The 26,672-nt window shown below is 38.4% G+C and overlaps 1 protein-coding gene across 4 annotated transcripts in view; it reads left to right on the forward strand.

Moving 5' to 3' along the window:
• BEGAIN (brain enriched guanylate kinase associated) overlaps positions 1-26,672 on the forward strand; it is a 160,162-nt gene that overhangs the window by 96,075 nt on the left and 37,415 nt on the right. For 3 of the 4 annotated variants that reach the window (XM_063159946.1, XM_063159949.1, XM_063159950.1), the window contains 3 exons: positions 2,431-2,592; positions 4,191-4,247; positions 8,799-8,865. In XM_063159946.1, the coding sequence (XP_063016016.1) occupies positions 2,431-2,592; positions 4,191-4,247; positions 8,799-8,865 (286 nt within the window). The remainder of the gene's footprint in view (positions 1-2,430; positions 2,593-4,190; positions 4,248-8,798; positions 8,866-26,672) is intronic. The other variant, XM_063159947.1, reaches the window with a different exon arrangement.

The raw sequence follows: 26,672 nt of genomic DNA on the forward strand, positions 1-26,672 counted from the left end.
ACCACTCAAAACACCACGTGGAAGAGCCCATGTATATAGAGTGTTTCAGTAAACCTCAGTAGAATAGCATTGATTTTAATGGATTGAATAATCTCATTCTGAAAGCTAAGAATTCAAGAATTCAAATACTTCAAAGTGAGGGAGAAAGTGAGCTGGAAGTTTATCCTTCTAGCATAAGCTTCAGCCTGCAAAAACCTACCAAACTGTCCAGATCTGAATCTAAAATCACATTTTGGCATTCCAGACCAGCACTGCCTTCCACTTCAGGATCAAGCTTTATAGAGAACTCATATTTTTAACCCCAAATTTCCCCACATAGACAGGTTTAGGCACACTGGTCTGTGCAGAAGCAACTTCATTGATCCTGCTTAATCTTATCTCAACTGAGACCCAAAGCAAGAAGTACCTATATGAGCAAGCAGAAAACAAAGTTATTGGAGGTGATTAACTTTCCCCTTTTTTCTCTTTTACTAAGCAGTCTCCAGCTATTACTAACTTACACATTCCTGGCATTACCATTATATTTGTACTCCAACACCTCCTCTTCCTCACAAAGGTTGCACTCCCTACGTTCAAAACTTCCCAGTGCAGCAGGATGCTCTAACCTTCCCTGATCTGGCTTAACTTGCATTAACTGCACTTTTCAGCAGCCTCAGCCTGGGCATTTTTATCCAAAATCATAGCTGGAGGACCTGCAGTCTGTTTTCTTGTACAAATCCTAGCAGTTGGATTTTTAGACCAACAGAAGACTTGAGATCATATATCTTTTCACTCTAAGCAGTTTTGACACTGTAGCTGCCACTTTACAGAAGAAAATCTGAGTTTCCAGGCTACAGGATTTAAAAGTGACCACTCTTGTTTCCCAAGATGAGCAGAGGAGTAGCAGGAACAGGCCAGAAGCAGAGCAAGTGAAAGGTGGTATGATGGAGCCACATTATCAATGAGAACATGTAGAAATGAGCACCATGGGTTCTCAGCTCCCTAGGTAACTTCAGAGTTTAATTCACCAAGTGAAATACAAAAATTAAATGGTTATATTAAGTGGAGCTGCATTAAATGTCTGAATTAGAGTATAATATTTTAAGGGAATTTAACCACAAGTGGTAATCTAAGTATAACTGCGACCACGCAATATGTGCAGCTGAAATAGAGCGCTGTGTTGGCAAACATTGGGCTGTTTCCTAGCTCAGAGCTGCATGGATCAAGCAGGCAGCAATTGTGAGGCTTTTGCATTAACTTACTGAGCTCCTATCACAGCTTGTAGAGGAGCAGCCAGTCACGCTGCAGACAGCTCAGATAAGTGTTCCTTGAAGACTGACATGTTGTTCCCAACTCTCTTGTCTAATTAAAGACCCAAAACATTATTCCACTGCAGCTGATGGCAGCACTCACTTGACATCAAAGGGAATCGAGATTTGCCATTCATTTATGAAGAACTATTTTTACCATATGATTAAAACAAAAAAAAAAAAAAGAAAAAGCGAGGCAATTCACAGTGCATCCCGTGGCAGCACTTTGTGTCTGGGTGCTGGCAGACCCCAGTTCCACAGTGCCTCAGAGGTCCCTCTTGGAGCCAAGGGATCAGCTCCACAATGAGGTTGCAGTGTATGAACCAAGTTCCAGTCATCTCCAGTGATCCCAGCTCTGGCAGGAATCCCATCCTGCTGTTCAACTGGCAAGCATGCTGGAAGACTGAAGAGCTTGCAAACTAAATAGACAGAGATACAAAAAACTCCATTGTGCAGATAAGAAGGCATATGCCAAGTGGCTCTCCTGAGTCTCCTGCTTTGTTTTGTGTAAGACTGTAGCTGAAGATAGTTTACAATCAGGGCATAAGTGCTGAAAGAACTGTGAAAAATTCGGGATTACACCTGAGTCTGGAAAGACTTGGCTCCCAAATAAGTGGGGGAAAATGGGAAAGATCTACAACCTTAAAATTGTTATATTATTAATTACCATTCTCCAGATGAAATGCTGAACAATAAGGTCTCAAAAAAGGAATCAAATACGACAAAAATTTCTTCCTCCACAGAATTTTAATTTGGATTTTAGTCAAGGAAATATTTTTGCATAATTTATTGTTGCTGCTCTATAGAGACCTGCTGCTTCAGTCATAGTATGGTAAGATAATCTTAAATGGAAGGTCCTGTGTGAAACCAAACTCTAAACTGTGTTTTGTATTTTAATGAAGATTCTTCCACAACATATTCCATTCTGGCTAATGAGATAGTAGCAACAAATGCACCAGAAAGGACAGATGGAAGATAGTCAGCTGTCTGAATCAGAAGACTTTCAAAGTGCAGTAAACAAATGAACCACACTTTTCTGGCTGGAGGCCAAGCTATACTCTAGGGAAATGGTCAAAGAGTGGATCATGAAAAGCTTTTTGAGAGCAGCTAAATTCTACAGCTGTGGTCTTTGTTTTTCTAGCACTTTGCAAGAACAGAAGGGGGAATTACGAAAGCGCCTATCGTACACTACCCATAAGCTGGAAATGCTTGAAACAGAGTTTGACTCTACACGTCAGTATCTTGAAATAGAATTGAGACGTGCTCAGGAGGAACTTGAAAAAGTAACTGAAAAACTGAGAAGGTTAGTAATGAACTTTTTGAAATAAACAGAGTTATTGGCATTTTAAGAGTGAATGTATTAAAGATGTATGTAAGTAAAAGCAAACACAGTTGCAAACATGCATGATTTATTTATTAATTACACATTGTGTTTTGTATTTAATATATAGATTTCATTAACCTGAATATATATTGCATGCCGCATAAAGTTATTTACATGTGATATGTAAGATGTCTCTGTACTAAAAGCAAATATGCAAATAGAAATGCACCTATATATGTGCAAATATGACATTATTTATGTATAAACATACATATGGGGTAGTGCCATATGGCATTACATGTACAAAAGTTATAAACCCACTGCATATATATACATTTATTATTTATACTCTCTATATATAGATAAATCTTTTATTTCGTGACTTTGCACATTTTCTTTGTTTAGACTTCATTGTGCTGATACAAGAGAATAGAATTTGGCTCTCCATGACTCAAAGCAGAGACTATGTTCAGCTTTGAAACAACATTCAGGCATTTTGCATTATAGTACAGCAAATAATTTCCTTTTTAGTCTCAAGCAGAATGGAGTGATGCTGAAAAGCTATTATTTAAACTGTTGTAACTGTGGTACAATGCTGTTGCAAATTGGGAACTTAGTTAATGTTAGTGATAAATTATGTTAAGCTTGTGCTCCTGACATTCCTGGCACTGATTAAAATGGTCTGTAGACTTAGCCTAAAATTTATCATGATTCTTAATACCCACTTTTGCATTTGTTCTCAAAACTTCTGTAACTAGAATTATCTACTTACACAGGAATGTATTTGCATGTCTTGTGAGCCTTTCTTAAACTGATATCTTAATGGAACAATTTGATTAATTCATTGGATGACTCAAAATGAAATTCAGAATAAATCATTCCAGGGCAATACCCAAAGAAATATCTTTCATTCCTTGTGGAAGGCAAAAGCCAAACCAAAACAATGACACAAACCACTGATAAGCTGAGTAAACCAAACCATTTTATGCAAATTTTAAACAGAATGAGTCTGTAAGATCTCAAATTAGGAAACAGCCTAGTGTGGTCTTATAACTTAAATGCTTCTCTAACTGGGGATACTTCTCAAAATGAGACTAAAATATGCAGGTGTCGTGGTGATTTTGAAATCTACACACATCTATCAAGAGCAGTCTGAAGGTTCTCCATATAGTTTTCTTGTCAACAATATTTTTCCTATTTTTTCACTTAGAGCAGAGCCACTGAAAGTAACTTCATTCCTGATATAGTTTTGCTTCAGTGCATTCCAGGACAGGGAACACTGGTGCTCTTTTCTCTTGCAGCATCAATTTATGATTTGGGCAGCTGCCATAAAGCAGCAGAGGGGCTGTCCATCCCACTTCTGTTAAATCAGATGGGCTTCCTGGTCAGCAGAAAGCCTCTTAGCAGCTGCACTGGGCACCAATGAGTTAAACACCCTTTGAAACTCAGGCCAGGGACTCACAGCCAAGTCCAGCACTCATACCAGAGCACCACATTAGCAGAACTGACTTTCCAATATTCTAATGGAACATTGTACCATATTATGAAGAAAACTTATATTAAAAATTATGTTTCAGGCAGGTGATTACTCCCCTGAAGACATATCATAATGGAAGCCAAAAATATTTTACGAGGTGAGCTTTAAAAATGTTTCTATTGAGAATAGCAAGACATCCTGCAACTTGAACATCTAGATTTGTCAGCCTGGAGAAGGATAATGTCTGAAAAAAACCCTGTCATCCAAAAGCTTGTCAGCAACATGTCACAGAGGAAAATCAATGTGAGAAAAACAAAGAAGTAGAATTAGTTTCAATTATGTGTCTCTTCCTTTATTCACTGCACAGGGAGAGAAATTCATCCCCCCATAGATGAATAGGCCCTGTGAAACAAGATCCCACTTGTACACTAGAGAACATATCTCTTATTAAATTTCCTTTCCTGTAAAGTGCAGGGGTTTTTTTCCAAGAGGCTGAATGACTATCCTTTAGTAAACCTTTCTGAAAGTCTTTGTCTTAATTTATCCAGAATTGCCTGTGCTGTTGCTAGGCTTCCCCAGTTTTACTCAAGAGAGGAGGTCACTTGTGTGGCTCAATGGTCAAGTTTTCAACCTCTCTACAAACATTCAGAGATGGCCTCTTTCTTTTTCTCTCAGTGGGAGAACAGTGCTAACTAGATTTGAAAATTACAGCAGTAAAGCATAGGTTCAGCTTTGAAAAGTGACTGAAAAGAGCAGGGATTTCATATTCCTCACAGTGGTCCCTTATCTGACATAGTCAGCACAGCTTTTATAAGTTAAAATCTAAAAATTTTCATAATCCCAACTTGGAATCACATCTGGATTCCAAAGTTCACTTTGGGTTTCTTCCTTGAGGCCTTGCCCTGGGTAACAACTTGATGAGGTCCCCATTATATCTTTTACCAGAAAGGGGAGTTATTTTAAAGCCTGAGAAATAAACTCATAAAAGCATGTAATGAGCACTGAGATTAGCCCACACATATAATTATTTCACCAAAAGCAAGACATTTCACAGACTGAAGGGGTGTTCTGAACAGGAATACTGGAGTAAAAACTATTGTTTTTATAAGAAAGTTGGTATAACTTGTGACAACAGAGAGAGAAAAATTTTTTTAACAAGAAGCTACTCTTTCAAGAGTCACTTTTCAAAGCTAACTACACTCTAGAAGAAATTCTCTTCTTTAAAGAAAGTCAGTCCAAGGCTGAGTTTTACTTTAGATGTATTTATTGGCCTTAAAAGGGCTTGAGATTGAGTGGAAGCAGAGAAATAGAGGCTTTTGCAGACTCCCTCTTCAGTGGTGATCTGCAGCCCTAGGGCTGTTGTCTGGTGGGTTGGAGCACAGACACCTGACATGTTCAATATGGACAGAATATTTTTCATTAGGCCCTTATTTGGTCAAGAATCTCAACCTTTGTTGAATGGATGCACATATGTGCACCTGAAGTCACACATGAGTATCTCCTAATGACATGAACGACACAAAAATACATCAACACACCATAATTGGTTATCAATTCACATGACCTTATCCTTATAGCAGTTTTGCAGCATAGTGAAGCCTACCCTTCATTTTATTTTCAAGTCTAGATTTACAAGGTTAAAATATTTCATACTTCACAATGTTCAGCATGTCTTCATGTATTTTTCTGCAAACAAGGTTAGGTTACCATTTGCTCATCAGATCATTTTCAAATTTGAATAATTTTTCCTACTTTTTATTTCCCCTTCCCTTTATCTTACAGTTTTACCTAAAGATTGATCTGACTCTGTTCCTCTTTTATCCCCTAAACACTTTCTTCCATGTATTTCTGGGTCCATTTCTCTCCTTGCCACCTACATTTGCTGACACTTCTTTTGGCACAGTGAATTTCCAATTTGGGGTTTATACATATACGTGCATGTGTATGTGCTTGTGTACATATGTATGTGTTTGTGCTTATTTTGACTACTTTTGCATACTGTTCTCAATAGAAACACTTTTTGAAGCTCAGCTTCCTACTTACTGTGGGGTTTTTTTTAGATTTGATTTGATTGTACTGGGAGGTGGTCATTTTCTCAGTCCAAAATGAATGTGTTAGAGAGCTAGAGCTTATGGGCTACTCTCACCTACACATACAACAGGCAAAAATGTGATGGGTAAAGGCAAAACAAGCTACAAAGTGAGAATCAGATTGTATAAACTCCTGCAAAACCCTCTACCACCATCTATGGTGTGGAAGTGTTGTCACTGAAAAATAATTACTGTTAATTAACATTTCAATCATCCCTATCAAGAGAAAAAATTAAAACAGATGCTAAGGAACAAACCCATTGTTACCATGATAAGTCTGTTATCCAAGCAGCAATTACTGCTGGTTTTACTTATTCATGGTCTCCAAGTTCTGGAAAGGGAACCTTCAGGGTCTCCCTTGAGCTGTCCACATCAGCAACCACTGCAGAGCAGCCTGTGGCGCAGGGGCACCTGGGCTAGAAAAACCCTGAACCACATTTTTTCTCCCCTTTACTTTCAGGAAGTTATGCAAGTGCTTTTGAACCCATGCAAACTTTTAGAGCATTGCAGGTGCTGATGTTTAAATCAGTTTTTACACCACCTCCACTTGAACCACAAACTGCCTGGGCGCAAAGCAAGTTTAACCTGTTCTATTTTGCTTTACTAGACAAAATCTATAAACCATGACAGAGAAGATGCTGGGGCACTTCTGGCTCAGCCAGAAGGCACTATTTGACTTCTCTAAATCCTTTCTTCCTGCATCATGGCATGCATCTTTGCCAGCTAAACTTTGTGCTGAGTAGCTGCAGGCAAAGCCATTTTAAGCCTCCTTGTATCAAGATCATCTCTGCTTTCTTCTGAACCATGAAAAGATGGGTGCAGAGTACCCTGAAATCTTTCTCTGTTGTGATGACAGCTAAATGGCTGGGAAAATCCCAAGTAAACCCAGAGCTGCACAAATCAATGTCTATAGAGAGGCTTAGAGGTAATGCTGTGAGGAGCATGGACAATGCAGGGAATTGTAAACTTCAGTCAATCCTTTAAGAAAAAGGACACAAACACAATGGCACTATGAGAATTGGTGAGTATTGACCAAGTCTCACAGTACAAGTCTCAGAGATTTTTCAGCCCATTTGGGTCACTGCCTTAGCAAACACTATTGACCACAGATCCTCCTCACAGGAAGGAAGCCTCTGCTCAGCAGCTCTGTAAAACATAGGCAGTATGAGATTTGCATATTGGAATGGCTGCCCTGATTGTGGGCTGACCCTTGGTACCCTGAGGAGGCTCACCCATGGGGATGTCATTATTTATATCCACAGAGGGGATGTCCTTGGCACAGATATCCCTCTCAGGTCTGTCAGCAGATGTTATTGCAGTGCTGGGAGCCCCAGCCGGAGCTCTGCATCCCTTCAGAGGAGCACTGCAAGCCACTGGTCTGCCCTGAATAGAGAATTCCTATCATTTAACTGGAAAGGAAATCTCCATGGCAACAGAAGCCAAGATAAGCATCACATTGCCAAGAAGGGGTGGGCTGGACCTTTTGATTTGCAGCTATGGCATGTTTGGAAAACAGATCATTCCAGTTTCAGCAGCCACTCCTAACCAAATGATAAACAAAGAGACTTCTTTAATCCCGGTCCCATCCTGATAACCACAGAAACTGCACCCAGATCCAGACTTCTCAGAGGAAGTGTTTTGCTGTATAAATGTGGATTACATCTGAGTTCACTCTTACAGTGAAAACACTTGCACATTTCCTAAAATCTCCTCACTGCTGAAAATACTTTGACCTATCGATCAGTACAGCCATATAGATTTATTAAAAATTTTCACAGCTGAGCTTCTAACATTTTCTTTACATTTGTTATACATCCTGCTGAGGTGATGGGTACTAATGAACAAGGAGCTATCCTCCTTAGGTTCTGTGGAGATAAAACTACAGCTACTGCCAAAATTCCAATGGTTTTCCCACAGGCTCTGCAGGTTGTTCATTACAATACCAAAGTTTACCATCTAAGTAACCTAAAGATGTGCAGGCTGAAACTTTTCTTTGGTGTGTTGCTCTGGAATAAGTAGGGAAGCCTCGTTTTGTGAGTTCATTCAATCCCTAAGTGCTGATAAAAATAAATACCCATCTTTTCTCAGTTAAGCTATCTAAATATACTTCCTGGAAAAAATAGGCAACTTCTTGAACTTCTGTTGAAAGAAGAAATATTCTGTTCTAAGTCACATGTTGATGCCCACATGTTGCTACAGTCATTAGGATTCTGCTGCAATTTCACAATAAATCTTTTTTTTTGTGCTGCCTCAGCCTAGAGCTCAAGCTTCCTCTCTTACATACTATTCTTGAGCCTGATGTAAAACTGTAATTACCTTGTGCAAGTTCCTAGGCTGTATCTCGTGTCTGCACACAAGCGCAGAATGACCAACTTATCTTCACTTCCTGCTGGAATGTGCTGCTAAATATAGTAAGAAAATATGACAAGTTGGGAAGTTTGCTTAGGAAGCAAGTGGTAATTACATTTCAAAGGCAACCACTGACTGGTAACAGGAGTGATAAGCAAATAGAATTTGAATAGTGCAAGTCAAGGTTTTGTACTGATGTGAAAATACAGGTAAAAAAAACCAACATGAAAAGCAATGCATTCAGTTACATGATTTCATCTTTGTTTTAGGATACAAAACAATTACCTAGCCTTACAAAGAATTAATCAGGATCTGGAGGATAAACTTTACAGAATGGTAAGTTATCATAACTATTTTTATTTAAATATATTAAATGTGGTTTTGTGGTTCTTGAGTCATTGGAAAAACATGTATGTAGCTGTCACAAAAACACCCTCAAGCTCTAAAAGCAGTTATGCTTAGAAAAGATATCATGATGAAGAGCTCAAGCTGTATACAATGACAGCACCACCAATTTAAATAGAGATTTCCTAGACTGATGATCTAGCTAAGCAAATTGTACCTTTAAAATAATTTTGGTTAATTTAGTTAATAACTTCATGGGATCTAAATATTTATGTTTTCATTAAGTATCAAATTTAAATAAGGTAATCCAAGGTTTTCTCATGCTTTTTAGCTACTTCCACTCAGCTTTTATTAGGTGATTTAATAGAGTTTGGGTGGCCTGACTTTTAAATTCCTTCATAACTACCAAGCTCAGTATATTAATTTCCAATCTGCGTCTGTCTGCCACCACAATGTCACTGTCACTGTCACAGGCCAATTAATAACCAAGTGAGGAAAATCCTGCAGCCTTTGTGGGCTCAAGGGCTGCAAGACACAGCACCACTGGTCCAAAATAGCCTGAAGATGTCAGAAAGAAATGGCAAAGCCATTGGGGCCCTGGCTCTTTGCTGACAGTGTTGGGGCATTGTGCTCACTGCTAGGGGTAAAACTACAAAGGAATGTGAGTAGGATGTTTAGAGAGGAAAGAATGACAGTTTTGAGCTTCCAAAGATCCCAGGCAGCAATTTCATGGATGAGCAGCTTGGACTGGGGGGAACAATTTATTGTGGATTTTGGGTAAGCACAGACTATAGCATACAGGAGAGGCACCAGCATTTACTCATAAACAAATTTTTGAAAATGTCATTGCTCTTATCTCAGAATCCTATTTCAATAGCTAACAATGAATAGGGCACTGAGCTTTGCAACTGGCTAACAACAGACAAAAATTACAGCTGGGCTGTAGCTGACATTTGTTCATAAATATATATTTAAACATTGTAAAAGTATAAATAACATTTGGTCTCAGGTTATTGCTTTTTTTCTCCACTCCTCCTTTGTTGCTTTTTCTTTTTGTCCAAATCACTTCAGGATTTTGTCTTCAGCTGTAGCCCAACATTTATTACCTATGCACCATAAAAGATAAATAGAGTCACTCAGGCTGGTAAATGAAATAAAAATAATAGAAACAGCCAAATAAGAACTCCAGAAAATCCATGTGTTTTTATCAGGTATTTCAGATCAAAGCAAAGAATTTTTAAACTGCTGTTTCAGCATCCAGTTAAATCCTTGAGAAATTATTTCAGAGCACAGCACAGAAAAACTGAAAACCAGTCCTGTGGAGAACTGTGCCTTTCTTTATCCCACTAATATGACAGTCATTGAAGATAGGTTTAGAGGCTTAAAGAAGATCAATCAGGCTCTGTACACCACTTAACTCCAGACTGCTTTGCTTTCTGAAATATTGAAACTGAAGACACAAAACAAACCAAAACAAATGTCAAATAGAAACTCCATTAAAAGGAAAAAGATGAGGAAGAAAGTATCATTTAGAAAATGATTTAGATTTAGATAAGTCAAACCTTTTGATTTTCAGGGCACTCCAAAAGCCCTCAATACTTCAGAGACAGTTAAATTAAATAATAGCTGGTCTGGTTGATCAGCAGCTTATGGTGGACTGGGCTCTTGGAAACCTTTCTCTCCTTTTCCTGCTTAGGAGGAACAGCCGTGTGTATTTCTTGTTTTGTTTGGTTTTGTTTGTCATTCTAAAATCAAACACTTTTGATTTCTTCACCTTTGGACAAATCCAAATCTATAAACCATGTGTTTACTTTCTCCCTCTCTCCCCTACCCCATCCTTCCATATACACACATGTAAATACACACCTACACACACTCGCATGTTTTTACTATTTGGTGGGCTCAAATTCAACAAGTAGGAAAAGAAAGACCCCCCCAGGCAGTGGTTCCTTGCTCCCCTTGCCTGCAGATGGCATGGGATGCTCCCAGGAGGTGAGTTTCTCCCTGCCCTAACAGGGGACTCACAATTCCCCCTCTCCCTGTGGCTGGTCCCTGCTCACTGCAACTCATCTAGGACTCCACTGTGACTCCCTTTTCTAACATTTTTGGTACTCTGAATGTTAAACCCTTTCATGCCTGCTATTGGTGTAAGAGATGTAAAACAATAATCATTAATTCATCAGCAGTCACAGAAAAGAAGCTGATGCAGCACTTACTTTTCTTCTAGTCTCTTCTTCCTTTTGGGTGCTAATCTATAAAATATTTAAAAATATTTGAAAGCACACTTCTGATCACAGCAAATGGTATCCAACTGAAACCTCTGTCACATCAGAACTTGAAGTATAAGTATAAAATATGAACCATGGTGTCTGACTTGGCTAAGTGCTAAAAAATGCAATCCTGAAATCAGGGGAGAGCTTGCTGTATTAAACTGGGCAAGACTAAACACATGGAACAGTAGAGGAATGTGGCACAGAGTTAAAATTCTGCTGTAATGCCTCATAAAACTCCTGTTCTTACTACAGTAAGTATCTTCAACAGGAGAAGATTTCTTTAGTCTTGTAAGAACTGGTTAAGGAGTGGAATATACAGGCTGTCTGTCTAAATAATTAATCTTAATAACTCTTTCCTCCATTAAGATATGGGAAAAGACTGAGCAGAGTCCTCACATTTTGCACTGAGATTCCATCACAGCAGTGTTCAATCAAATACTTTTTTATTATATTTAGTTCTAGTTGCCATCAGTAACCTTCACTTTCCTTTACATTTGTTTGAGCTTTTGGAGCCTGCTCTGCCATGGTCCTGCTGCTCACAACAGCAATTACAAGTAGATTATGTAAGTCATCCCAACCACAAGAAATCCTTTATATGATCTCAATCCAGCTGTACTCTCCATATGATCCTCTCTAGAGTTAAGCAATGTATTTTAAAAAGCTTTTGAAGTTTTCAAGGCTTTTGGTTGCAGTTAGTTCTGTAGTTTTACCTTTAATGCCACAAGCCAGATTTTTAACAGTATCCTCTTTTGGGAAGAACAGGTGCCTAATAATAGCTGCTTAATAAACCCTACTGCTAATGAAAATTGCACCCATTTCTCCTCCTCCATCTGCATTTTGAATGTTCTTGAAAACATGATCACAGGAATCCAGCTGCAAAGAGCTCAGGAGACCTTATTATCCAGAAACACCCTAAAATATGCCTTTTTTTACAAAGTTTGACAGACAGACTGCTGGATGGCATCAGCTCTGGTTCCCACCTCTGCAAAGCCAGCACCAGCCCTCTGCACATAGTGCATTATACATTTTATGATCTTACAAGATGAAGACTCTTACGTTTTTGCAATAAAAAATGTACAAAATTTACAGCTAAATTTTACCATAGAACTTTCAGAATATTACCCACCAAAGTCTGATTTTTCATTTACATTAAGGCAGGCTGGGAGTGAGACTGCCATAAAGTTGGAAGAAATTATTACATAAGCAAGCAGTAAAGAGGAATTTTTGTTAAGGATGATCATGTCTGAAATTCTACACCTTCTGAGCACTGCAGCGGTTTTTATCCCATTTCTGCCTCTGCCTATGAGTTGGAGGAGGACTAAGACGTACAGCAAATACTTTATATTCTATGTTATTAAGAGTTATTTATCATGCTCTTGAATATCTGGGGTTTCACAGTTTGCTGGCCATAATATTTACTTAAGCACCTCCAGTTGGGGAAATCCAAATATGAATTAAATATGAGCTGGGCAGTTTTAAATGTTGCTCTGAGACCTTGTGTCAGGGAAATGTTCTTTTAAAAGAAGCAGATTGCTGGTTATCCAGGCCAGGAAGGTAAAGAATATGGGAAGTGGTGAGGAATTCGATGAAAAATTTTAGTCAGGCATTAAAAACATCTAAGTACCAGCTGTTTGGCTTTGGAATTTGAACCAGTCACAAGAAAGCACATAAATCTCTTGTGATACCCACCAGTCACAACCCCAATATGGTTTAAATCATAAGTGAAAGATGAAAACAATGGAGAGAAATCCTTTTTCTCACACAAAGATAAGGAAGAGAGAAGCCCAGCATCCTTGGGTTCTTGAATGGAACATGATGACTTTGATAGTGACTTTGAACAGAGTGATTTCAACCCCATCTTTTACATTTTCTTTCCTTTATGGAAGAAGATGCTTCTCTCCCTCCCCCATGTCCCATGAAAATCAAATAGAGATGGCCTAAATATACTTAAAGGGATTTGCATCCCAAAGACAAGAAAGTTTAGAGTCAGCTCAACCTGGCAGGCTCATTTGCTCACATTCAATGAAGACAGCTGTGAATTTCAAGAGAAATTGATACTGGTTGGTTAGTTAAGGCAGAAGCCAGAGGAGGTTTGCGCTTTGTGGACTAAACTGCAAAATAATATTTCTGTGGAAGGAAATGACCGTAAATGGCACAGAAACAAGTAATTCATAAAAATAGCAGCTGAAGAAATGCATTTCTAGGAGGACTTGAGGCTACATGGTTTTATGCTTACAGGCACTTTGTGCTAAAGATGTCAATTTCTCACCAACTCTTTTCACACTCATATTCCAAGCTAAAAATATTCCCCAATAGGCAATAGGACCTACACACATTAACACCTGTAGGAGCTACACAAGCTCTGACTGAGTAGGTTCATGAGTTTTACAGCCAAATAAATGAATTCTCCTGGGTAATTTGGGAACATGAGCATGAGCACACAGCCTTTCAGACATCCTCACTCTCTCTGAACAGAGATTCACTTCCCATTGCTGCCCCATGGTTACGTGGTTGGTGATGGTTGCCCAGTCCTCTTCCCAGGAGACACCAAAGGCACCCCAGCCACTCCCAAATTGCTCTACATGAATATGACATCTTGAGAGACTGTTCTGGAAACTACTTTCCGTTTTTCCAAAAGGCATGTGACTGTTCTGCTCTGTCCCTCCCTCTCAGTAGGACATCTTCCACAGCTATGAGCAACCTGAGGAAGCTGCAAAGTGACAATGGGCACTTCTAACTTGTCTCTGTTGCATGGTGGCAAAACTCCTTCTTAACATGCGTCTTATCTCTTGGCCCCTGATATGCATTTCTGATACCTGAGGGTTTCAGTCATTTTCTTCATCCTGATCTCCATGGTTTGTGTCTCAGGACAACCCCTTGGGATACCATATTGACTAGCTGGGAACAGAAAAATCTGTTGTTTTCAAAAGAAGATAAAAAAACAGAAATATCTATGGGATGTGGGTGTTTCTGACCTATTTCTTGTAAATGCCTTGGTCCTTTGTGATTATCTGCCAATTTACCACAATGACAGGGAAAACAAGAACAAGAATAAGCCTGGAAAGTTGTTCTGTAGCAGGCATTTCAAATCTCAAAGTCCTTCACAAAAGCTGGTGTCACCTGTGAATGTGAAAAACAGGGCATAGAAGAGTGACATGTCTTGGCCAAGGTCATCAAGAAACAAATTTATAAATAACTTTTAGGTTTTCTCTAACCAAATCAACTGCCTTAAAAAAAAAAAAAAACAAATAACTTCTTAGGTCTTCTTAGATCCAATTTACAATACCAGCTGCTTATCTCCCATTGCAGATAAATTGAAAATGGTAAAGACAGGGTCTTTACCAAAGAGAACAAAGAGAAAGAAAGAGAGAAAGAGAGGGAGGGAGGGAGGCAGGAAGGAAGGCAGGAAGGGAGGAAGGCAGGAAGGAAGGCAGGGAGGCAGGGAGGGAGGGAGGGAGGGAGAGAGAGAGATAGAGAGAGAGATAGAGAGATAGAGAGAGAGATAGAGAGAAAGAGAGAGAGAGAGAAAGAGAGAAAGAGAGAGAGAGAGAAAGAAAGAAAGAAAGAAAGAAAGAAAGAAAGAAGAAAGAAAGAAAGAAAGAAAGAAAGAAAGAAAGAAAGAAAGAAAGAAAGAAAGAAAGAAAGAAAGAGAGAGAGAGAGAGAGAGAGAGAAAGAAAGAAAGAAAGAAAGAAAGAAAGAAAGAAAGAAAGAAAGAAAGAAAGAAAGAAAGAAAGAAAGAAAGAAAGAAAGAAAGAAAGAAAGAAAAGAAAGAAAGAGAGAGAGAAAGAGAGAGAAAGAGAGAAAGAGAGAAAGAAGGAGAGAAAGAAAGAGAGAAAGAAGGAGAGAAAGAAAGAGAGAAAGAAAGAGAGAAGAAGAGAAGAAGAGAAAGAGAGAGAGAGAGAGAGAGAGAAAGAGAGAAAGAGAGAAAGAGAGAAAGAGAGAAAGAGAGAAAGAAAGAAAGAAAGAAAGAAAGAAAGAAAGAAGAAAGAAAGAAAGAAAGAAAGAAAGAAAGAAAGAAAGAAAGAAAGAAAGAAAGAAAGAAAGAAAGAAAGAAAGAAAGAAAGAAAGAAAGAAAGAAAGAAAGAAAGAAAGAAAGAAAGAAAGAAAGAAAGAAAGAAAGAAAGAAAGAAAGAAAGAAAGAAAGAAAGAAAGAAAGAAAGAAAGAAAGAAAGAAAGGCATATACAGAGTACTGGTAGTCAGTGAGTAAATACCATTCAGCTTATTTAGTCCAGGTCACCTTAGGCCATCTATTTCATAATTTATTATTTAATTTCTAAATAAAAAAAAAGTATTTTTTGGAAATAGTATTGCATCTACAGAATCCAAAACTATTTCCTTTAGTCTGTAAGTGAGAGATTACAGAATTAATCAAGATAAGACAATGACTTTTGTGAGGTGAAAATCAAGACAGGAATGGAGAAAGATGAATTACTACATTTTCTTTTTCTGGTTGCATACTTTGTGCTCACAGAACAGTACTAAAGATATGAAGGATCATCAACATCATAAGACCTTTTCTTTATTATCACAAGAGGCATGTACCTCCAGCATAATGTGCTTTGCTCACTAGAGGTGTAATATTTAATCCTGTACTTCTTTCTTTTTCTTTTTTTCCCCCAGAAACAAACATTTCTTCTTTCAGCTTCCTGTCACTAACACAGTCTCAGAAGATACTATTACATTGACTTCTGGGAATTAGTATCAGTCAACATTATCTCTATTCCCTCCAGCTATAATTTATTTAGAATTTTATTATCAGGAAAGACTCTATCCAGGCAAGGCATACCACTGCTGTGAAATGTGGCAGATGATAGGTACAAGGAAATACTAAAAGCACATTTTGTCAACTTCATCTGTAGTGCCAGTAGAAAGCAGGGCTGTGGAGCTGCCTAGGTGGCTGGAGAGGCTTCTGAAAGGAAAGACACCTTTTCCAAGCACAATTGCAATGCTGTAGGAGACCAAGCAAGTTGATGGCAAATAAAACTACCCTCTGGCTTCCAACAAGTTTGTCCTGCTGTCACTGGGGTTAGGTAATGAACTGATTCTGTTCATTTGTAAACAGCAGATCCTCAGCGCTGCTGGTTTCCCAAAGAACGAGTCCTAAGTCAGCAAAATAAAACAGTTCTAAACTGGGAAAAAACTTTTTGTCACAAAAGACACTCAGTGCCTGGAGCAAATTCCTGAGCACTTGAAAAAGATGAGCAGCCAGCTAATTCCTGCTTAGAGGAGCAAGCAGCCTGTGTAGAGGTACTCTGTTCATCCATATTTTATGTCAAAGAGCACATCTAAGCAGAACCCAGGCCAGGAATGGCAGGACCTTCCCCAGCCTAGGGCCAGGTTTGTTTGCATTCATTGAATTTAGATAAAGTATCCCTATTTATAATTTAAATTTACTGCTCAGATTTGCATTAAAAAAAAAAAAAAGCTGAATGAGAGGGGACAGGTTCCTTCACCCTGAGCTCAACGTTAGACACAGGACATGCACTGAACTGAAAACCTCAGGAATATTTCAAGATGACACTGTGACAAGAAGACCTTTATCAGGAGGTGCAGTTGTAAGGAGATTTTATCATAATGTCCTTTTACACACTGCATGCCATGTGGGTTGGCATTATTTCCCATGGGGAGCAAACCCTGCAGTTGTCAGGGCTGAGTGAAGTGACATTCCCTGCTCAGCCAGGGCAGGCTTCTCCCATGAAGAAACATTAAAGATCAACATTTGTACTTTTTGTACCAGGAAGAAAAGTAATCATCCTGCATTTCCTTTACAAATCACTTGCAGAGAAAGAAAAGCATGTTTTTACTTCACAAGCAGAACCTTGACAGCACTTTGCTAAGCAGAGTTCTTGCTGAGATACTTTATTAATTAAACACCAGTGTCAAAGTTTCTTTTTGCTTTTACAGCTATGGAATTACATTTCATGGAGTAGTCAAGGAAACAAATCTTTATAAGACCTTTGCTAATACAAGGTTGAATATGACGAATATGACATTAAGAGCAAATCATTCTTGAAGTGAAATGCCATAGAGCATGATATCAGAGTACTCAGACAAAACACTACAGCCCCATGGTGTTATCTTTAACAAAATTATAGTATTGGGAAATCAAGGACAGAAACCAGATTCTGCTGCAGGTGATATTTAATCAGGAAAATCAGAAGCAAGTGTTGCTGACTACAAAGGATAAATTCTATAATTTAACTCTGATGGACAAATTAGATCAGGTCAATAATTCAGACTTGAGGTAACACCTCATTTATCAGAGAATGAGATTCTGCTTATTTCCATATCACTGCTTTGTAGAATAGGTCTTCTGAAATATTATGGGCACAGAAGATACATTTGTAGCACATCCATTTATTCCATTCCTCTGATCGATCATAAAAGGAAGAAAATGCCAAGCTTGAAGATCACACTATGAATTATGTTGTTGTCATTTTATCCTATCAAAAGGTCCCCAGCAGTCAGAAAAAGCTGTTCAATAAGTAAACCTCTGCATGCCTAAACTCTGTTCTCCTCCTCTTACAACTCTTTTAGTAAAGAGGCAAAGTGGATTATAAATTTTCAGCTGTCAGAAACATTTCTTTCCTGAAAAATACCTTTATTGCTTTGCCTTTCCCTTGGCATGTCTTCTTGAAATCCATCCCCAGCTCTAACTGATTTTTCCCACTCATTGAAACCACTTTATTTTATCCTATAGTCTTGGAATACCCTTTCTAGGCTCTTGGAAACAGCTGGCAGTGTATACACAAGCTCAATGAAGGGTCAAGTAAAGCATTATCTCATTCCTCTCTTCTTTTAGGCATGCCTTGGCTTTGTTTTCTCTGTCTGCCCTCTGATATCTTCATTCTCCATTACAGCATTAGAGAGCAACTGTCTAAAGTGCCTTTCTGGTCATATGGAGTAAGGATTTCACTATCTGCTGCAGAAATTTGCTGGATTTTCTTACAACTGGTTCCTTTCTAGTTGCATTTTAAGTCTTGCTACCTCCATACACTTCTTAACTATTGCAAAATATTTGTATGGAAGAATAAGTCTCTTTATTTTGGAAAATGATTGACATACTAAACTTTCACATGACTACAGATTTTTTCAATGAGCTTAAATTACCTTAATTCAGGCTTTTGACTGTTCTTCCCCAATGTACCATAGAATAATCTGGCATGAGAAGGATTACAAAAGACTTGATTTAATTATATGCTCTGTCTGGGCAAATACAATTCAATTAAGGGAGATGTGATTATTAAATCTTAAATGCATTAGCATGCATCAATCAGCTGTATGAGCTTTAAATTAATAAATAGTTCTTACACAGTTACCCAACTACTAGACAGAGAATCTGAATTAAAACCTCTAATAAAATTAGCCCAAGTCTCTCAATGCATTTTTAAAGCATAATTTACTGAAAGGATCTTTATACACCAACTGTATGAAATTTGTTCTGATATCGCGTGATATTGAAGCAGTAATATGTTCTGTCTTGTACCAAAATATAACTTTTTTGTATGAAGGGACTAATTGAAGTGAATACAGTACAACATTGGCATGTTTTTGTCTCAAATTAGCTGATTATCTAATGTTTCTATGAAAACTTCTGGTACTTTCCTTTTTAAGTATTTTTAGCCATTTTTCTTTCAAATTTTTACTATAGCTACAAAGAGATATCACATATTTCAGTGACTAAATAGACAAAAGATGCTTAGTAAAGTAAAATTATGATTTCTATACAAGATGCCAGGAAAGCAAATTATAGTTTAAGTTACCAATGATTAAATCTATCTTATTAAGATAGATTTAATTTCTTCTAATAGGGTGCAGCCATTCAGTACCCAGCTCAAGATGATAATGAAAGGTGGGGAAGTTAGTTTTGTTAGATCTCCAAGATCTCGTAAGTAGGGAAGTTAGTTTTGTTAGATCTCCAAGATCTTGTAAGAAAATGCAAAGAATTGAAAATATGGCTGCAAAACCTGCTGTATGCAAGTTTCTTACATGTAAAGCTCAATCCATGTGACTTTATGGGGTTGACACAAGAAGGAAGCTGAGCAAGCAAAACTCTCCTCCAGAGACATCCCAAGGGCAGTGGTTCCCTTCTCTCCTTGGCTGGAGTCCTGGGAACCCTGAAACCAGGAGAGACCCCTGCCAGCTGCTGGAGAAGGCAGATCGTTTCCTCCTCAGTCTGAATGTCTCTGCTTATTCCCTTTAATTTTATTTATTTTTTCAGTTACCATTTCCTCCTAGAGCACACTGAGGAGGGAAGCAGACTGCAGCAGGAGAGATGCTGCCAGACCCGTGCAGCATCAGGGAAAGCAGCTGTCTCCTCTTCCCTTCTCAGGGTGACTGGAGAATTCTGTCCCTGTTGGATGATTCCCCAGTACCTGCTGTGCTCCTCTGAGAATTTTCATGCTGTTATATTAATGCATCTTCATCCCAGTGTTCCCAGCCACAGTGACGCAAGAGCTCTGTAAATATAACATCAAGGGAAGAAATTCCATTTGAGCAGGGCTTATTTTACTCCTTGGTGACACATGTAATTGCCTTTTATCTGCTGCAATGAGATTTTTCATAAATCCTCACTACATGGTCTTGCTCAGTTTTCTATTGCTCAACTTCCAGGAATTTTTCTTTTGGCTAAATAGGCAGAGATAAAGAATAAAGAGTGAGAATATATTCCATAAGGAGGAAGAAATACAGGCCAGAAGCCCTTTTGGAAGAGAGTTCTAAAGAAGCACAAATCTGCCTGCTTCTTTCAGCATTTTAACTACATACACCCTCCCTTAAGCTGATTTATCCAGTTCTAAAGGCTCAGAGATTAGAATGAGGAACTTGAATGGTTTGTCCCCCACAGGTGTTAATGCCAGCTTGCTCTTTTGTCTCTAAAACCCTTCCCAGCAGACTGCTGAAAGACAGGAGCCATTCATACAAGCCCTGCTCAGAGAGCCTGCCTGTGCTAGATGGAAAACAGAATGGAAAGCAGGAGGAGAGCTGATAGCAAGGCATATATGGCTTTAGGTGGAGTATCTGGGTTCTGTGGAATCCTCATCCATTTGCTGGAAGGAAAAGAAGGCGCTTGGTTTAGCTGTATTCATCTACAGCAAATAGGAAAACTTGCTGTGAAAATGGTGAACTACACCAGCCAGGCCTCAACCTAGGTAACAAAAAGGGGATTGAAAGGTGAAGTATTCTCTTTTGCCATACAATCAAGGTGTCAAGGATAAAACCAACCAAGCCACCAAGCTGTATGAAAAGAGCCTCTTTAGCTGTCAATATGCCAGAACCAAGAATCTAGTAATAAACTAGGAGATTTAGAACCGGTGTGTACGCATCAGTGACAGAAAATTACTCCAGATCATGGAAAATACTTGTGCAACTAAAATGGTTAGCATAGCTTGTTTGGGATAGACTAAGTGGATTGCAGAGCTTGGGAACAGCTCTCTGTATTGTGCCTGGCAACTCTAAAATAGTAGTCCTGAATATGACTCAAATATCAATAGACAGTAGAGGGAGATCTCATGGTGGTGTCTGCCATGGACCACAACACTGCAGCAAGTTGTGCATTACCTCTATAAAGAGCTGTTTGTAACACACAGGAGGGAAAAATCTGTCATCTTTAGCTTTAACAACCTGTGCTGATGGTCACTTACAGCTGGTACAGAGCTTCTTACCAGTGGTTAAAAAATTATAGTCATAATATCCTGATTATGAAAATGCCGCATTAAACATGAAGCTCCTTGCCTTCATTCCAATAAATGCAGGGACTCATCTTTGAACTAAAATGAGTTGTAGCTTATGAGAAAGAGATAATGAATTTGCTACATTTGATACTGGTATACAGAATAAAGTCCAAACAAATTATATGTGTTTTCAATGCAAAGGAGTGAATCTTGCAAATTATTTTGAGCCAAGCCATCTGGGAGAAAAGGTTTTAGACACTTATCAATCACTGTTCACATTGTTTTGCTAAAAACAAATCTCACATCCAGGAATAAAAGACTAGAAACCTATAATTAAAAAACTAGGAGAAGTAAAAATTCTGCATAAAATGGAAGCTGTACAAGTAGCAAGTAGAAAGAAGAACTGGTAGCAGTCAATACCAGTCGTAAGGTCTAAAACGTGGAGAATAGGTAAAGGAAAAATATACAGGAAAATAACCTGTAAGATACTAGGCAGGTATAATTATGCAGCTGGGGTCCATATAACTAGAAGAAATTTAAACAATAACTTTGGTATTTTACCTACTAGGCATAGAGGAGTGTGCACTGGCTTTAGTTCTCTAATGGAAGTGAAGTCAATGAGCTTATTGAGTTTAGCAAAATTAATAAAAGGAAGCAGTGGTCAGAACTTAGGACAAAACTTATGTTCTTCATGTTTCCTACTCCTAGCTTATTAATTAAGTATGAGGACTCAGCTGGTCCCTAGGCTCCCCTCTATTCCAATGAGAGACAGAAACACCTCTACAGCATGACTGCCACCTTCAAACAGGTGTCTAAGCAGCATCCTTTGGGCACATCTCTTCCACTGACTAGAATCTAGACAAGCAGCTTTATCCAGTGTCTTTCTCTTAGATGGTGAGATGAATTTAGGTTATGGGAGATGAATACCTGGCTCCTATGACATGATGATATTCCATAATTCAAAGCTATGAATCCCTATGTCCCCCCTGGATATCTATGTTTCTTCTTTTTGTCCTACAAGAGAAATAGACTTAAAAGAATCCTTTAAAAAATAAAACTAAAAAAAAACCCTCAAGACAAAAGACAAAGACTTCCAAAATTTAAGTAGAGCAGATAGTACAAGACGTTAAAAAGTTATGCCATGAAATCTTATTTTCTTGAAAACTGTGCATCAACCTGGGAATAGCAGCACAATAACTAAAAGCAAGTCAAGAATCATTATTTAGGTATGCAGAACTTTTCTCAAGGGTGTGAAGATCCTTCCCTTTCTAAATACATTTTTAATATTTACTGTGCTCTGTTAAGCATGGCAGCACTAGCAGATAGCTGCCCAGCATTATGCCATTTATGAGGAGAGTTTCACAGGGTTTTCTTTTTACACAGATTATCTAAACAATAAAGTCATATCCCAGGTATGATTCTCCAAGTTTAATGTCAACATGTGCTTGGTAACATGCTGGAGTGAGAGGACTTTGTGTTATATAGATGACAGTACAAGTAGCATCTCCAAACATATTCTATTTGGCAAGGTACAAAGTTATATTTTGGTCATTCCTAGTTTAGCTGTTCCTGTAGTTCCAGCAGTGATTTTTAAAACAAAAAAGTTCCTTTACCAAGACTGGCAGTTTAAAAAGCTTGGATTCATTATGAAGTAGAGATCAGATTCAACCTGAACAAAGGCTTTATACACCCACAGAAGTGAGTATCTATATCCTAAAGCCTGCAGGTTTTTAAATCAAAATCTGATGAGCTCTAATGGCTTTGATCATCCTCTCCTAAGGTCTCAACTGTTGTAGAAAATCTCAGAGGAAGGTCATTTCTACAAAGGTCCTCTTAAAAATGTTCTGAGCCTCTCCCTTTCTCACATCTTGGCCTGCAGTCCTCCTTCTACAAAATGCAGTAAAGTCAGCTCAGCTTATAGCAGCTTCTTGGGTTGTGAAGGGAGTTGCTGTATCCTATGGTGTTTGATGAGTTTGCAGTGTGCCCAAATATCTTTTCCCATCCTACTCAGACTCTATTACCTCCTCCTGCACCAACAGATGCCCTCAGCAATTCTGCAGAGATCCCTAATACTGCAGGATGGGAAGCTCTTGCTCATGCTGTCAAAATTTTCTAACACAGCTAAGAGACCAAGAATCCTGACACTGTATTCTAAATGACTACTTAGGACTTGCTACTGTGCCATCAAGTGATTTTCAAACAATTATTTGGCTGAAGAAGAAGAGTTACACAATCAGGTTTAATTGTGTCAAGGTAGATCCTGTATTGTAAATTCAACAGCTATTTTTAAACATATTGTATGGGATTAAATAGCAAAATTCTGGGGGATGGATATAGGCACATAACTTTCACATGCAACATTTTCATGTTGAAAATCATTCAGTAATCGGATTAATTCTTCTTTTTAATGAGATCCCTACTTTCTATTCAAATCACAAACTCTACCTCACATTTCTCCTTCTGGAGTATGAAATATTTTTATCAGCATTCAGCTGTTGAAGGGAATAGTAGGTTGGATGGCTCACTACAGGGGGTTGCTGCTTTTATCTTTTTTTATTCTTTTGTGGCACACACTTTGTATAGGCTGAAAAAGCCTGAAAATCCTTGCAATTTTACACCACTTCTTATGGAGTAGGAAATGCTGTACTTTCACATTCCCCCTAGATTAGAAATGTGTGCTGCACCTTTGTCCTGGTAACACATAGAGCCAGCGAGAAAGCTGAAGGCAGAGCATGAGCTGCACAATAAAAATGGCCTCAGTAGGTGCCCAGTTACAAACAGGACTGGTTTTTGACCTACAGAGGACAGTGTGGGTACAAAAGTAAAGAAATCATGCTTACAGTGGGCTGAGGAGAGAGCAGGACATCACTGACAGGGAGGAAAAAGCTCTGAGTCCAGATAGAGGGGTTGAATCCAAGGAGTCTCCAGATGACTGACAGCATTAATGGAAGCAGCCTGGTGCCTGGAAAATGATAGCTAGGAAAAAATAGGAATGGCTTCTCTGTGACCACAGTTTGTCAGCAGGAGGTCTGGCCTCACACTGGAAGAGTGCACTGGATTGTGAAGTGGAAAGAAGTAACAGGAATTGACAGTAGAAATGAAAGAGGAGCAGAATGGTGGGGTTTTTTTTACTGTAAAAACTGCTCTCTTTACAGTAAAACTGGACCTTGGAGAGTAACCTGTTTACCTGGATTTTTCTACTAGATTTCCTGAAATACAATCAAACACCTGCAACAAATAAAAGGAGCCAGGAGGAAGGGAAAAGGCTCTTTTTTGATATCTTCTACTTTAATGTGTTTAATAACTGTGTAGCTGACTTCTGCACAGCTTGGCTCTGGCAGCCAGAGTTATTTAATACCGTAATAGACAAGATAACTGACAATTTTGTAGAAAACATTAACATTGCAAATGTTGAGATTAGGAACTTGGCAACTTTGATAGAGGCTGTATCAATCATTCATATTATTGTTGTACTCAGAGTTTTCTGCCCTCGATCCCTGGGAACAGTACAAAGAATTAAAATTCAACAGTACAAATATTTAAGCATGAGCCAAGTTAAACAGAGGGAGATCTTAAACCAAAACTTTCTCAGCAGGACATTTTGCTACTAGGAGAGAGTTTTTAACTCAAAGTAAAACTCTTAAAGTGAATTTATACAAGTAATTAAGGATAACCAAAGGGCAACATCAGTTGATATTAAGGGATAGTTATGACATCATACACTGCATATGAAATTCTGAATTATATTAAATTGGGATGCCAAGAATTTTAGAGGATCGCAGTTTGTTTCAAAGTGAAAAGATACAAAAAGTCAGTACCAGCAAGGATAGATGTGTCTTGGACATGGGACTCAAAGAACTTTAAAGGCAAAATTTTACACATGATTTAGCTGTGGTTTCAATAGCTCTATAAATTTAAGCATATAATAAGTCCCTAAAGTGATCAGAGTAGGAATAACTTTTTAGCTCCAAACGGATACAGACAGTGAAGAAAGTCTAGGAATATAGCTGTTAAAATATCACAAGCATCTGTCAGTCCTGTCCTGTCTGCTATGCCCATTGACAGCAGAATTGCTTTTCCTTCCCCTGCTAAAGTACCTCATATCTATCTCTAATTATATTTACTGCAGGAAGAGAGATGGTCAGATATTTCAAAAATATAGATTTCTCTCATTATATCACAATTATGTAATCTGCTGTTGGAAGGAAGAATTTGCATGCAAAACAGTGTGAATAGGATCTATTCCTAAATAAAATCTCTTCTGACAATAGTAACTAAAAGCAGTCCTTATCTTTCTGAGCTAGGAAAAGCCTTGAACACATTCTGAGACTTGTCAGAGCCCTTCCCATTAAGCTCAACACATCCTAACTCTCTCCCAGTTAATCAGTAGCTACTGCCATCCATTCTCATTAGAATAAATCTGTTCCCCAGGAGATATCCCAATAAACTGGTGGTCCCAATTAAAATCATTCAAATTAATTTGCACTTCATGAGGGTTTTAGTGTTACTTCATCTAAATCCAGCCTAAAACTTCTTCTGCTATCTTGTGTGACTTCACCAGCAATTTTCCTACAAAAAGGGCTAAAAATGCATTCCATAGAAGGGATCTATCCTATGGAGATGCTAGTTTGCAAAGCATTTCCTGTTATTTCAAAGTGTGGGTGTTGGACTGCAAGCTGCTTAACCAGATCTGAAGAATCTCTGCCTTACTCTCCAGTTCCCATTTGTGGCTGTCCTATCACCTCCATGGACTCCAGGTTTATTTTTCCTGGACATTTTCCACCTTTCCCCATGTTCACCAAATTTCCTTCCCAGAACAGATCTCTGCAGCTGCTGTATGCTCACAAAGAAAAACTCCAACTTAGTCACTGCTTTTCAATTCAGCAGAGCTGTATTAAGCCTGTGTTAAATGTGTTATAGACAAAACCCTCACCCTTTTCTTGAGCATAATAGTGATTATTCATGAGTGACTGTCAGAAATCATCTAGGTTTTCCGCTGAAACTCAGACATCTGTTTTGCCATAATGAAGAATGAAAAATGTCCAAGATGGAAAAGGATGGTTTCATTTTCCAACCCCACAACTCTTATATTTGTTTTTCAACTACATCTCCCCTAATTTTTTAATTTTTTTTTAAACAAGTGTGCAAATTCTTTTAAACAAAAGATTTAGCAATCAGGGGTCTACAAGATTAATCTCTTCATGATAATTGAAAACACACTTTACATTTGCATTACCAATAAGAGAAGATAATTTGAACATATTTGTACAAAGCCAAAGTAAAGGGCAAGTAAACCTTTCATTACATTTCACATGTCAAGTTAACATGAACTTGTAACTGGGAAAATACATTGAGTACAGAGCTACAAACATTCCCAAGAAGGCCAGTGGTTACTACCCTCCATATTCTGTAGCAGCTGGTTTCTGCATCTCTTTGAAGCAATTATACAATGATTCAGATATTACTCATGGCCTGAATATAGAACCAGCTACCCATGAGGTGCTCTGGCTAGTGTTCCTTATACCTGGATCTGCTTACATACAGCTCTACACCAGAAATGTGCCTGAGATACTCATGGATTTCAGGCACGTGCTGTATCACTTCCCCATGAAAAGGACACCAGTGGGGAGATTTGGAACAATATAGATTAGTGCATGTTTGGAATTGGATAGACTTGGAACAGTAGATGTAAAAGTAATTGGAAGAAAACAACTGCTTGACAAACGAATAACCATCAAAATTACCATTTTCCCAGGGTTCAGTCATCATTCTAGGTAAATAATACCACTGAGTGCAAAATTACCCAAACCTGAAGTCTCGAGTCTAGAAAAGATTTGAAGTTTTCTGGCTCA

This window comes from Melospiza melodia, chromosome 6 (genome assembly GCF_035770615.1).
Source record: "Melospiza melodia melodia isolate bMelMel2 chromosome 6, bMelMel2.pri, whole genome shotgun sequence".
In the NCBI taxonomy this organism is placed as follows: Eukaryota; Metazoa; Chordata; class Aves; order Passeriformes; family Passerellidae; genus Melospiza; species Melospiza melodia.